General features: G+C 56.2%; 1 protein-coding gene across 2 annotated transcripts in view; it reads left to right on the top strand.

Annotated features, from left to right (window-relative positions):
* Window positions 1-9,751, top strand: part of SRGAP3 (SLIT-ROBO Rho GTPase activating protein 3) — a 69,148-nt gene extending 59,397 nt beyond the window's left edge. The window contains exons 17-22 of one of the 2 annotated variants that reach the window (XM_021409227.1): window positions 71-298; window positions 963-1,042; window positions 2,939-3,119; window positions 3,517-3,666; window positions 4,019-4,346; window positions 6,440-9,751. In XM_021409227.1, coding sequence (XP_021264902.1) covers window positions 71-298; window positions 963-1,042; window positions 2,939-3,119; window positions 3,517-3,666; window positions 4,019-4,346; window positions 6,440-6,856 — 1,384 coding nt within the window. In that variant the 3' untranslated portion in view covers window positions 6,857-9,751. The remainder of the gene's footprint in view (window positions 1-70; window positions 299-962; window positions 1,043-2,938; window positions 3,120-3,516; window positions 3,667-4,018; window positions 4,347-6,439) is intronic. The other variant, XM_021409228.1, reaches the window with a different exon arrangement.

The raw sequence follows: 13,683 nt of genomic DNA, 5'->3' as shown, positions 1-13,683 counted from the left end.
TTTGGTGTAACACCTTTCTGAGCTAACAGAGACAGAGGATACCACACCTCCTTAATGTGTGTGCTTGCAGCTTGTCACAGTACAGCGATGAGAACATGATGGATCCCTACAACCTGGCCATCTGCTTTGGACCCACTCTGATGCACATTCCAGATGGGCAGGATCCGGTGTCCTGCCAAGCCCATGTCAATGAGGTCATCAAAACCATCATCATCAACCATGAGGGCATCTTCCCCAGCCACAGAGAGCTGGAAGGGCCTGTCTACGAGAAGTGCATGACTGGAGGGGAGGAGTACTGGTAAGGAGCAGGGGCAGAACTTCATTGCATGCAGAACGCAGCAAAACCGGATCCCCTCATTGCATTTATCTTCTTGCACTGCGAATCAAGAGAAGCTGTGACAAAATGCAGGGCTTTGGCTGGATTCATGATAAACAGAATCAACTCCAGCTTGTGTGAGTGTAAGATAAGGGCTCTGGGGAACAGACCCCTGAGAGGATGAGTTGTGAAGGGAGCTTTGGGGAAGTTCAGATGTAATATTCAGGGCAGCTGAGCACAGTGCTGGGAAGGCTTTGCCTCTCTGCAGAAGCAGCATGCCTTTTTACATTTATTTCTGGTAAATGTTACAAATAAGATATGCAAGAGCTGGGGATAAAACGCTAAAACTCATTGTGAATGAATAGAAAATCTTACTTGTTATCACTTGTTTTTGCCAAATACGAGTAACATGCATGAGCAACAGGACATGAAGTTCTGGGCTTGAGCGTTATGGTGGTGCAAGTGTCTGCTGTACTCAGAGTAGTTTAAAGGTTTGCTGCACTTTCATAGGACTGAGATTTTCATTTTAAAATGAAAACCAGAACTCCTTTGAGTATCACTGGGGCCCCTCAACAACTTTCTTTTGCAGAGTGACTTGGGAACAGAATCTTGGTCTCTCTTTTAAAGCTCCATGTGTTTATTTCAGTGACAGCCCTCACAGCGAGCCAGGCACCATTGATGAAGTTGACCATGACAACGGCACGGAGCCACACACCAGTGATGACGGTGAGCACACACGTGAGCTGCAGAAACTTGGATCTGTGTTGGGAGGACTGTGTGCATATAGGAAAACACTGTGTGCTTTGCCCTTCATCGCATCGGGCTGGACTGGTGTCTGGCATGTGGATGTTTCTATGTGTTTGGCAGTGCATGTGCATGTTAATTAACACTGCTTATAGGTTTTCATTGTAAGGTGTGTATGGACTGCAGACTGACTCCATGGAAGGATACAGGGGTTGTTTTTATGGAGCCCATTGATCACAGAGGCAAGCGCAAGACCAGGGTGCAGGCAGAACTGGACAAGAGACGTGCTCGTTACAAACTGTGGTGCCCAGAGCAAGAGAAAGCAACGGCCTTTCCCTGCCCAAGAGGTACCTGCAGCTCCACTGCAGGCTGGGAACCAAGCTGGTGCTGCCGAGAGACAGCAAATGTCACCGCACGGCGGCAGTGCCACTGTTAGACTGTGCTACGTGGCAGGATGCTGCAGAACTGAGTGCACCTTTCCTGGTGTCTTGCCTCTGTGCCTCCTGCTCTGACAAGCGCTGATGCTTCCCGGCTGGCTGGGCTGCAGCGGGGTCTGCCCATGGAGGGGAGCGCGCAGCTGGGTCAGGGGGTCTGCAGCACAAAGCACCTCCGTGATCCTCCATGTGAGGAACAGCTGGGAGCAGGGTGAGAAGATGGAGAGCAAGCTGCCTCTCAGCTAATTTTTTGCCTGGGTGGTCACATTAATAACTGTGATTGGACTTTCCGGGTGATTAACTCTGGTGCAAGTGTAGAGAAGAGCAGCTTTATTTTGTGAATTTACACGTTCCTTCTCCCCCTTGCCCTGTGCACCCCTCCTCTGGGGAAACTCAATACTTTATCAGGCTCAGGAAGGCCTTCTGATAGCCTCCTCCCTACGTTTCCTCCAGAGGGCATTCCCCATCGATCCCGCGGTAGCAGGCCCAAGCACCATGGTGCTCACACTGGTGCAGCCATATTTTCAGCTAGGAACAGTCTGTCAGTGGAAGTGACCTGTCTGCCATCATGCTGAGGGAGGGCAGGGTTTGGGTTCAGCGCCTGCCACGTCCTTCAGTGGCTCCTGCTCTGAGCAGAGGTTGTGGCTGAGCAGAGCAGCAGGTCACACCGCGGTGTAGAGCCCACGGTTAGTGACAGGGCAGATGGAGCAGAGCAGGTTTCTGTGTTCTGGTGAGAACATGGCAGATCTGAAGGAACTGGGCTGATGTGCCTTGTCCAGCTTTGCTAGCATCCTTCCCAGTCCTGTTGGTGCCCCTGGGGTTTAAAACATTTGGTATCTCAGAGTTACATTAGCTGTTTGCTCGCTGGCTCCAATAGCAGTTGGAGCTGGCAGAGTGGTGGCTGCTGATCTTGCACCTCAGTCTGGGCAGGGAGATGAGTTCACAGCTGATACTGTCGTTTCTGTGGGGATCCCCAAAGGGGCATTTGTTATTCACCAGCGATTCAGGCCAAGCTGTCTCCAGGGTGAGGGAAGGAATTAAAGAGAATGTAATGGGGGACTTTGGGTGTTGTATCCTATACAGCTGGGTAAGATCCCAGTCTGGAAGATAATGGTGTTCTGTAACCGAAGAAGTCACTTTATTGGAAGAAAATATGAGCGCAGGCAAAGATGCCATATGCGCACAGGGAAATTTCAGCTGCTCCCCATCTGGTTTGCAGCTTTTTGTAGTTTGTGAGTCTGTGAGAAGTTCCAGAAAGGCTGAAAGAACAAAAATAATCGATCGGTCTAAAAATAAGATGGTTTGTGCTCGGCGTAAGATGCTCTTGGGAAGCCGGGGCAGCAGGATGAGAGCTGCTCAGGTGAGGTTTCCTCTTTCCAGGGTTTATTGTGCCCTCGTGATTGTCATACTGAGCTTCTCTGTCTGTGTTTCTCTTCCTTTGCAGAAGTGGAGCAGATTGAAGCCATAGCAAAGTTTGACTATGTTGGTCGGTCTCCACGAGAGCTGTCCTTCAAGAAAGGCGCCTCGCTCCTCCTGTACCATCGGGCATCAGAAGACTGGTGGGAAGGGAGGCACAACGGTGTGGATGGCCTCATACCCCACCAGTACATTGTGGTGCAGGACATGTGAGTAAAGGCACCGCGTGCTGACCCGGGATGTCAAAATCAGCTACCTACATGAGGTCAATCGTTAGCCACCTAAATAGGTCAGCTTTTCCCAGATTTAATGACTTTGAAGAATCTGGATCTGTTCTGGTATGCCTCTCCATATATTGGCATAGGTTGTCTCTTGTTCAAGCTGACGTAGCCAAGCACTAAATACCGTCCTTGGTGGGCCTTCACCACGTCTGTCACTGACTACTCAAGGTGGCATGATGCACATGTAGCACTGGTCTTTCCCTGTGTATGTAGGTGCTGTTGCACACTGCTCGCTCTGCCTGTCCTTTGTAGATGCCACTTCTGTTATAAATACCACACACAGATTCATTACAGTGGCAGCCTGAATGGGGGTCTCGTTTCCCAGGGATGACGCCTTCTCCGACAGCCTGAGCCAGAAGGCGGACAGCGAGGCGAGCAGCGGGCCGCTGCTGGATGACAAGGCGTCCTCCAAGAACGACATCCAGTCCCCGACGGATCACCTTGTGGACTACGGCTTCGGTGGAGTCATGGGCCGGTATGGAGCTCTCCTTTTGCAGATACAGAGGTGGTCACTGTCACGTGCAGGGAGAGTCAGTGTGCAGGGCAGAAGGGAACGCTCTGCTGTGTGCTAGGGAATAATGTGAGCATGGAAAAGGTGTTCATGTGGATTGCCAACGTAGATCTTAACAACTAAAATGGTACAGTGCTGTCCCTTTCTTGGTGCTGGCTAAAATGTCTGTCTGCCCTCTTGCTTTAGTCTTCTGGAGCTGGAAGGGTTGAGTCTGATTTGATCTGGCTTCTCAGAGCTGAGAGATTGCCTTGCAGCATGCACGCAGACGCCTCTATCTGACGCACGGTGACGCGCTCTTGTGATGAATTCTTTGCAGAGTGAGATTGAGGTCTGACGGCGCAGCTATCCCTCGCCGTCGAAGCGGGGGGGACACCCACAGCCCGCCCCGGGGGCTGGGTCCTGGCATAGACACTCCTCCTCGAGCGGCCGCCTGCCCTAGCAGCCCCCACAAAATTCCTCTAAGCAGAGGCAGGATTGAGAGCCCTGAAAAGCGCAGGATGGCGACATTCGGCAGTGCAGGGAGCATCAATTTCCCAGACAGGAAGGCCTTGTCTGACGGCCACCCGCTGCGATCGACCTGTGGATCCACCAGGCACAGTAGTCTTGGAGATCAGAAATCTCTAGAAGCAGAAGCGCTTGCTGAGGTAAGAGGGTGGTGAGCGGCTCCCGGTGCCCATGGATCGAGAGGTAAAACAGAATTCACGGGTGAGCACGGCAGAGCCCCTTTCATCTCGCTGCACTTCAGAGCAGTGGTGCTGTTGCAGCTGCAGTGGTTTAGAGTTGGAAGCCAGCCGTGTGCTGTCAGCAACTCCAGCCGCGTTGGCTGGTCTAACAGGAGGCGCTGCTTCTCCCCACACACCTTGCTTCTTCGCAGCAACGGGCAGAAGTGTTCAGTGCACCACTGAAATGTGCTGCCAACCCCTCGCTCCCACAGGGGAGGACGTGCATTACCTTCATTGGGCGCTGCATAAAAAGAAAAATGGCATCTGTAAGTCAGAATTCAGTTGGTGCTTAGTGCAGTTCAGTGTGGTTTTTGTGGCTATTTGTAGGACCTCAGAACGTCGGTCTAAGCACCGTAGGATGCCCCGACAGACATTGTCTGCAGCATCGCTGCAGCTTCATGGTGCTTGTTAAATGTGCTCCGCTGTCAGCACAGCCTGTGCGTCTGCTCTCCTTGCTGCTAGCTGGGGGCTGTCAGCCAGGCCCTGCTAACCCCATTAACAATGTGGAGTGTGGTACTTCCATGGGGCAGGCTGTGGCGTTCCCGTGCCTCGGTGTGGCTGGGGCCATGCAGGGTCACCTGTGCCAGCACTTCAAGGCCACGTGCTTTGTGCCAGGCCAGGCGCGATGGTGCTGGGAGAGGAGTGGCTGCTGGGGGCACTGCTGCCCATCACATGGAAGGATCTTCTGTGGGGCTTGGCAGGTTACGTGTAGGACTACCTGCTTTCAGTGGGATGAGTAACGGTAATGGCAGAAAGGAAGAACTCTTACTGTCCTGTCTGCTTTTCCACCGATCACGCTCCTTGTGCGCTTGCTCTGCAGCACGCTGCCCAGCTTCTCTGTTCATCAAGAGCTTACGTGTGGTGTGAACCAATCTGAGGTGCAGGGGACCAGAGGAGCGGGGAGTGCCGGGGGTGAAGCACGATATGCCCCCTTCCCTTTCCTTCACTTTTTCTTTGTTTAAAACTCTGGAAAGGATTCTCACTCAGCTGATGTCAATAAGCATTTACTGTCAAGTCAGTCGGACTGAGCTTGGTAGTCCTAAGGCTGAGCTGTGGGAGAATTATTTCCACTCATTTTCTGCACAGTTTAATATAATTAATTGGAGCTAACTTGATAATTAATTCCCTTCTGCTGAACACAATCTGAGGCTTACTAAGTATTTTGTAGACGTGAGAAAACATAAGGACTTGTCTGCACGAGGACAGTGAGGAGAGTTTACTGGAGTCGCTTCTGCAATGGTTGATTTGATTGCTGTGAATCACTTTTCAGATGGTCTCTGAGTTAAAGCGGCCTTACTTCATTTAAGGCTGATTGAAATGAAGCCAAATTAGGGCCTCTTTATTTCTGAGTGTGAAGATCAGCAGCCCAGTCGTAGGCAGTTTACCAAATTTGCTTTAAATTCACATTTTCCATTGATTTGGGTTCCCTGTCTGGCAGATCTCTCTGGGTGGACCCAGGGACGCCATGAGTCGGGTGTCCGGGAGGTGCTGGCTGTAGGGGGTGAGGGGGGGGCTGGTTCCTGCGGGGCTGGAGGGCAGGAGATGGGGCCCCGCTGCCCCTGTCCCGGGGGGAGTGCCTGGGGCTGCCTCCCGCAGCCCTGAGCACCTTGTGCTGCTCGCCCATGCACGTCACTGTGCCTTTCTGCCGCGTGCTGACCGGCACGTGGGTGGCGGAGGTCCTGCACAGCTGTTGGAGGCTGCAGGGACGTGGTTTGGGGGCAGGGGAGAGGTGTCCTGTCCCTGAGGGTGGGGGCAGGGTGCGGGTACCGGGGCCGGTGTCACAGCGTCACGTGGGATTTGATAGTTCTGGAGCTGGTGAGCAAACTCCCACTGACGTCTGAGCCAGCGGGCGCCTCTGTGCCGCCGGAGCGTGGGCTTTGTCTTCTTCCGAAGCTCCCGCTTTGCACTGAGGGACTCCTAGGTCGGAGGACCCCCCCCTAGCACGCAGGGCAGGGGCACCCGGGGGTGGGCGCCGTGCCGCGGCACTGACCTCCTTGTGCCGGTGCTTTCGGCAGGACATCGAGAAGACCATGAGCACGGCGCTGCACGAGCTGCGGGAGCTGGAGCGGCAGAACACGGCCAAGCAGGCTCCCGACGTGGTGCTGGACACGCTGGAGCTCCTGAAGAACCCCCCGCTGGGCGCCGCCAACTCGGAGCCCGCCAGCCCCCTGCACACCATCCTGATCCGGGACCCCGACGCCGCCATGCGGCGCAGCAGCAGCTCCACCGCCGAGATGATGACCACCTTCAAGCCGGCGCTGTCGGCCCGGCTGGCCGGGGCGCAGCTGCGGCCCCCCCCCATGCGGCCGGCGCGCCCGGCGGTGCAGCACCGCTCCAGCAGCAGCAGCAGCTCGGGGGTGGGCAGCCCCGCCATCACCCCCACCGAGAAGCTGTTCCCCAGCGGCGCGGCAGACAAGTCGGGCACCATGTAGCCGGGCACGGTGCTCAGGGGAAGCCAGCGGGGAGCGCCCATGGTGCAGCACAGCTGTAGTGTGTGCGTGTGTGTGTGTGTGTGTGTGTGTGTGCAGGTGTGCGCGGCCCCGTCCCGCTGGAACGCTCCCTGGGCTCGCAGCCGCGTGGCAGAGGGGGACGGCGGCTCTGCGTGTCGTCACTGGAGATTACACCTTATATGTAGAAGTATATATTAAAAAAAAGTGTACAGAATTTGGTGACTTTTTTAAAAAAAGTAGATTTACCTCAGAAACTGGCTCTGAAATGTCCTTGCTAGAGACGCTGGGTTGGTTTTGTCATTTTTTCCAGGCTATTTGTGTGCGTGTGTGCGTGGACGTACATAGCAGCTGTGGGCCGAGCAATACGAGGCCGCTCCTGGGAGCTGTGCGCTGCGCCCTGCGGTGCTGGGGAAGCAGAAGGGCCGGCATGGCACGGCGTGGTATGGCACAGCATGGCACGGCACGGGGGGCTCTGCTGGCTGAGGATTGCTGGCAGCGTGGGGCCCTGGGCTCGGGCATCAGCAGCGGGTAAGAACTGGTGACAAACCTGTGATAGAAAGTAGATAGAGAACTTACACAGCCTGAGATGAGGCTTTTCCCTTTCCCCGTAACACTTTTTTTTTTTTTTTTTTAATTTTACCTATCGATGTCCCAGCGAATGGGACTGAAGGCGAGGAGGCTCTGCTGCAGTGGCTCCTTCCCGGAGGCTGCACAGCAGTACGTGAGGGTCTTGATTCAGATTGTGTCTTCTTGCATGCAAAGCATGAGCCATATGTGACCATATCAGACGCGTAGCTGATCTGATGGGGCGATATTTTGCACTTTCTGTACTGTACTATATAATACAACAGTTTGAGTTTATGCAAAGAAATTTACACTTTGTTTTTCCTCGGAACATTTAATCCAGAGAAAAAAACCATACGCAGAAAGAGCTGGGGGTTGCATGGTATCCTGTCTGATAGCCACGTCTCCGTAACGCTGAATCCAAGACACTCCGTGCTTCTCCTGCAGTCTCCCTCCCTGCGCAGGTTTCCTTGCAGTGACCCGTGCTTTCATTCAGCCCCATCCGTGCCCTCGCGCTCCCAGGGCAGTGCCTGACCGCCGGCCCGCAGCCCCCGGGCAGGGCAGGGCAGTGGGGCAGCAGCGGCTCCGGGTGCCAGCGCCGTGCCGGGGCCGCGTGTGCCCGCTCCGCTCTTTGTCGCTGTACTTGCTTCAGTGCTGGAAAGTAACCATTAAAGTGTAAGCTGTACAAAAATAGGGTAAGATTAGATGAAAGCCAACGCCACTCACCGGACCTTTGCACTTAGTAGGTAGCTCAATGTAAAAATAAAAAACAATGTTAAAAAAAAAGAAATAAAGAAAAGCAGAAACCTAACCTTTCAGTGTACATAGTGGGGAAGTACTGTACGTAGTGGTTCTGTCCTTGTTCCTCGGTATAACGCTATAAGGGGAAATGGTGTTTACGTACTTGTCTATTAACATAGTTGACATTTGTAATTACCACAAATTAGTTCGTATGGAGGTTTATTTTTCTCCATGATTTCTCCCCCTTTCCTAGACGTAGGCTCACCCCGAGCTCAGCGCTCGGGCCGCGCGTGTCCCAGCAGCCGTGCTCTGCTTGGTGCGGTGCAGCGGGGCTGGGGGCGGGGAGGAAGCCCCTGGGCACGAGAGGTGTGCGGCCGTTGCCAGCGATGTTTTCCGTTCGGTTCCTGGAGAACACTCACTTTGCTCTTCTGGTTTTTTTTAATTTTTTAATATACTTCTGAAGATGACCTGAGAGCGAACCGTGTTTGTTGGGTTTGGTTTTTTTTCCTGCCTTCTTTTGAAGATACGGTACAAATGCCAGTGTTTTTCTATTAAATTATTGCCTTTCGTTTTCTTTTGTTTTGTTGTGGGTTTTTAATACAGTTGTTTTCTTAACTTTAAGTGCCTTTTTGAGCACCGGAACAAATGCTTGGAATCGATGTCCTCGGAGCTGCATCGCGATTTCCTTTGTACAGTTACGTTGTGCTGTGGCTGATTGCTTTTGAAGTCCTTATTATTATTATTTTTTTTTTAACAAACGGAAGCCAGGATGTTTTGTTGAAGAACAAGCAACCCCTTTTTAATACGGTATTCCAATTGTAGTTTTAACTACTGTAAATTTAGGGGGGGGAAAATGTATTTTTCTGTAACTTGGCACAAAATTTAACCACGTTGTAGGAGTATCATAACTGGAACCTGCTCATGTTCTATGAGTGACTTTATCCTGCTCCTCGATACCTCTGTCAAGGCTCAAAGACTGTAGGCTCGCCGAGTCCCGGGGCGGTCGGCTCCAGCCTGGAGGTGGCCGGGGGCTGGGGGCCATCCCTGTGGCCCTGCAGGAGGTGGGGACCGCCCCTGGGGGGTCTCTGCCGTGCAGAGCCGGTGCCGCCCTGGTGCCTGCAGCCCCCGGTGCTGTGCCCCTCCCAGGACCGCGGCCGGGCCGAGTGGGTGATGCCGTGGGGAGACCTTGTGCTGCGATGGCCGCGTCTCTCGTCCTTCGGCTGCAGTGCGCCCGGTGCCCTTCTTGTAACGTCGCACCGTGTGCATAACGGGCAGCGCTCCGCTTTTCACCCTGCGGCACCGGGAGTCCCGAGGCTGACCGGCTCCTGGGGGCTGGGCTGCGAGGTCTGCTGGGTTTTGGTTCTGTCAGGAAACCTCAGGAACTGCTGTGGGCTGCCCCTCGTCGCGGTCGTCGTCCTCCCCGTGGGTGTTGTCTCTGTAATGTATGGTGCGATGCCGTCAGCTAGAGCGGTTGGGTCCTCTGTCCTGTATGCTGATGATGCCATGTAGATGGAGCCACTGCTTGGAGGTGGACTCGTCCTGTTGAATAAAACTGCTTAACTTTTCTCAAAATCACCTCTTGTGGTTTCAGTGTTTGCCGCCTCGCTGCTGCCGGCGGTGCTGTCCTCGTATCCCTTCCCTCAGCCCTGTGTCCCCGGCTCTGCGCCCTGCTCCCACAGCCCTGTGCCTCGGAGCCAGCACCGAGCACCTGCACTGACAGCAGCTCCAATGGCTGCAGCACGGCCGCTGTGCTCACGGAACCTACCCCGTGCCTTGGCGTGTATTGAGCACGGAGGGATGCTTTGCTTTCAGCCAGGGGCGTATGGTGAAGATACACAGGGAAGGAGACGTAGACCAATAAAAAATCTGAAACTTCAAGTGGGTTCAAATTCATACACTTCTATGGTTGTGGGAGGACCTGCGTGGATCTACGGTAGCTGGGATGTACCATGCAGCCCAGAGCTGTTGTTTCTTTTTTACTTAAAATGCCTTTCTGGGATCTTGAAGGGAACGTTCTCCAAAGTGTGAACAAGTCTTTGCCTGCAGGGTCCCCACACCGAAGCTGCAGGGATTGGAGCGCGGGCAAGGAGGTGGGGGCTGCCCGGGTAGGCAGGGACACTGGTGCCTGTGCTGGGCCAGGGCTGTCCTCACCTCCGGGGAAGGTTCTGTCGCTCGTGCAGTGTCCTGCTCTGGGCCCCGGCCCAGTCGGGCATGCCGTCCTGCCACTGCAAAGACTGCAGAGCTGTCTGAACGAGACAGTGAGTCCATAAACAAGAGGAGGCAGGAGATGTTTAGGTGGGGTGCAGATGCAAATGCTTAAAAGTGCCCTGCTTGGCCCACAGGGGCATGGGGGATGTCCTTGTGGGTGGCCACGTGAGCCGGGCGCGCTGGGCTGAGCAGCATGCCTTCCTGCGCAGGGAACCCCGGTGCCTGCCCTGGTTCCGTGTCCCCGGGCACGGCGGTGACGAGGCTGCACCGTGCGGGGCCCCGCCGTGCTGGCAGGCCTTGTGCGGGGACGGCTCATCGGGCCCGTGCTGGGAGCGTGGGGCATCGTGACTACATCTGTTGCTGCTGCAGCGTCTTCCCCAACGCTTCACTCTCTGAGCCGCTCTAAGCAGTTTAGCTCGTTAGCGCTCGTCAATCAGTGTGAGATTATCTTGAAACGGAGAGAGCTGCTTCGGCGAGGAAGCACAGAGATAGGCCGGCTCCTGTCTGACAGCCAGCCACGCGTCCAGCAGGCAGCGCTGAAGGGCACTGCGTGGGCTCGCGGTGCTGGGCGGACACCGCGGCTCCGCCGGCGGGTACCGGGAGCGCGGTGCGGGGCCGGGGCCGGTGTGGGGCCGGAGCGGAGCCGCTGCGCTGTGTCCCGTGCGTGCCCCGCAGCTCCGTCCCGGCTGGGAGCTGTGCAGCCGCGCGGGGCTTTAAGCAAAACTTCAGCGGCGGATTTCCGCGGTTCCTGAGCACGAGCTTTAGGCGCGGCCCGTGCGCAGCCCCGCGGCCGCCAGAGGGCAGCGCCCGCCGCCAGCGCGGAGCTCGGAGCCGCCACGGGCGCGTCCGGACGCCGGGGCAGCGCGGGGCGGGGCGGGGCGGGGCGGGGCGGCCGGGGTCGCGTCTCTGCGATGGGGGCCGCCCCGGTGGTCGCTCTGTGCGGTCGCGCTCCTCGGGTGCCGCCCCGCTCAGGTTCCGTAAAGATTTTCCATCGCTCTTTAAAGGAGAAGCGGAGCACTGTGCCGTGGCGCGTCCCAGGCCTGCAGTGAGAGCACAGCACGGGGCTGCAGCCACCCGGTACCGGTACCTGCCCCTGCCCCTCAGCTCCCCGGCCGGCACTCACTGCATTGCGGGAGCTCTGCAGCTGCGCTGTGAAAATCAGCTCTCCCCCCTTTTGTTAGAATGAGAAATTTAAAAAGGTGGCTGATGCAGCCCCGCAGGCTCGCTTTCTATAGAGACATTGCAAACGGCTTTCAGCAGGCGTTAGGGATTGCGGTGCTACCCATCTCCTGGAAGTACTGCTGCACGGTGGGGTTGAAAGGAAGGTTTGCCACGTTTTCCTAAGGGAAAGGAGCAAAGTGGTCAGTGCACGAAGTGCTCGTGGCAATGTCTAGCTGAGCCACACCAGCCCTTTCTAAAAATCCTCTCAGCTGTAGATTCCTCCCCCCAGCGCCTCGTGGCATTTCGTGCTGCCCTCGGCCAGCCCCGGCCGCTCAGCATCGCTGCGTTATCAGATGCCCAGATTGGTTGTGCTCACTGCGTCCATCTCGTAACAGTTCAAGAGAAAGTTAAATATTATTTCTGGCCGCTCGAGATGCTCACTCTGACAGCTCTGTGATGGAAGTTTCCACACTGCTCTTTAGAGCTGTGACATTTTTTCCACTGATTTACATTGGCCTAAAACCACTGAAGAAGACAAACAAACCCGTGAAAGAAGACAGGTTTCCTTTACGCTTTCGAGGCATTTCTGCATGAGAAGAGCAGGTGCCCACGGAACCGTGGCGTGGGCAGAGAGCGGCACCCGGAGCTGCAGGCAGGGGCAGCTGCCAGCACCATGCAGGGCAGGATCCCCCGCCCAGCCCACGCCGTCCCCCCGCGCCCACCAACCACATCCCACTGCACCACGAGTCCGGAACACCTCCATTTCTGGAGCTGTTTGCGCAGTGCTCGGTCAGTAGAGGTTCCCCCTGGTCACTCTGGTGGCAGAGTGTGGCACAGCGCGTTACACAGTGCCCAACATACAAGCCCTGAGCTGTTACCGAGCGCTGCTTCTGTGCTTCGGAGGGGAGAGGCTGAAACACTGCAGCTCCTGCAGCTGCTGCCGATCCCGAACTTGCAGGCGCTGCTTGGCTTTAAGCTCACACGCAGCTTTTGGTGGAGCAGTGGGAAACAGCACTGTGCTGGAAGGCAGAGGGGAAACGTTGCAAACAGATTCCTGGAGCTAGAGCCACCAACGTCCTCAGCCTTACTGCCGACTAACGCAATAAACGTCACATTTTAATTGAAGCGCAATAGCAGGGTCGAAATGTCTAATGGGACTTGAAAATCTCAGCTGCTTCTGAGACCCTGCGAAAGGAAAGAGGACAAAATATAAATCAGTGATGTGTTCGGTGGCGGTGTTTTCACCGGACGGTGTTCATTATGAAAAGATGACGTTGGTTGCCGTGGAAGCTGAGCCCGTGCAGCAGCAGCGCGGTGCAGAGCTGAGCTTCCTGCGGCCGGGGCCGCCCCGTGCTGCTGTGCCCGGGGGCTGTGGGCCCGGCCCAGGAAGCAGCGCGTGGAGCCCTGGGGCTGAGCGCTCAGCCCTCGGCACAGCGGTGACGCACTGCAGGGGCCGTTACTTCGCTCGGCCTGGTGTGTGTGCAACGCAGGCATCCATTGAGGGCGTTGCTCAGGCAGGGGCCTCCTGCAGCCCCCTCTCATGTCAGTTCTCTGCGGTGGGATTTCTTTGCTCCGCTCGAGGCTGCTTTCCCGTCAGCAGCCGGGATTTGCTGCGTGCCACTCGTTGGAGCGTGGCTTTGTTTTCTCTGATTCGGGAATGCGATGGGCACCGATCAGAGCAGGGCTGCGGAAACTGCCCCGCATCTCATGGGAAGAACGGGGCGTGTGCGATCCGGGTAACAGCACGGGAGCTCCCATCACCAGTGGCAGCAAGGCCGAAGTGGTTAAAAAGGAGGCGTGAAAAGAAGGAGGCAGCGCTCCACGTTACCGGCATGCAGACCGGTGTGTGCGAAGGTGAACCGCGTGCTGCGTGCGTAAACAGCGCTGCCACAGCAATGCAACCGACGGGAAAGCGGCAGCCGCTGCTGCACGCTCAGCGCGGGGAGCGCGCTTGGCCGCCTTCAGGCCAGACCCGCCGCGGAGCACGCGTGCACAGAGCCCCGCGCCGCGGCAACAGCGCGGGACTACGGCTCCCGGCAGCCACCGCACCCGGAACTACAGCTCCCGGCAGCCACCGCGCCCGGAAGTGGCGCGCGCCGGCGCGCGGGATTCGGACCGGGAGCGGCTCGGGCCGC

This window comes from Numida meleagris, chromosome 11 (genome assembly GCF_002078875.1).
Source record: "Numida meleagris isolate 19003 breed g44 Domestic line chromosome 11, NumMel1.0, whole genome shotgun sequence".
In the NCBI taxonomy this organism is placed as follows: domain Eukaryota; kingdom Metazoa; phylum Chordata; class Aves; order Galliformes; family Numididae; genus Numida; species Numida meleagris.
The sequence above is the reverse complement of the archived record's forward strand: the minus strand, read 5'-3'. Positions and strand labels throughout refer to the sequence as shown.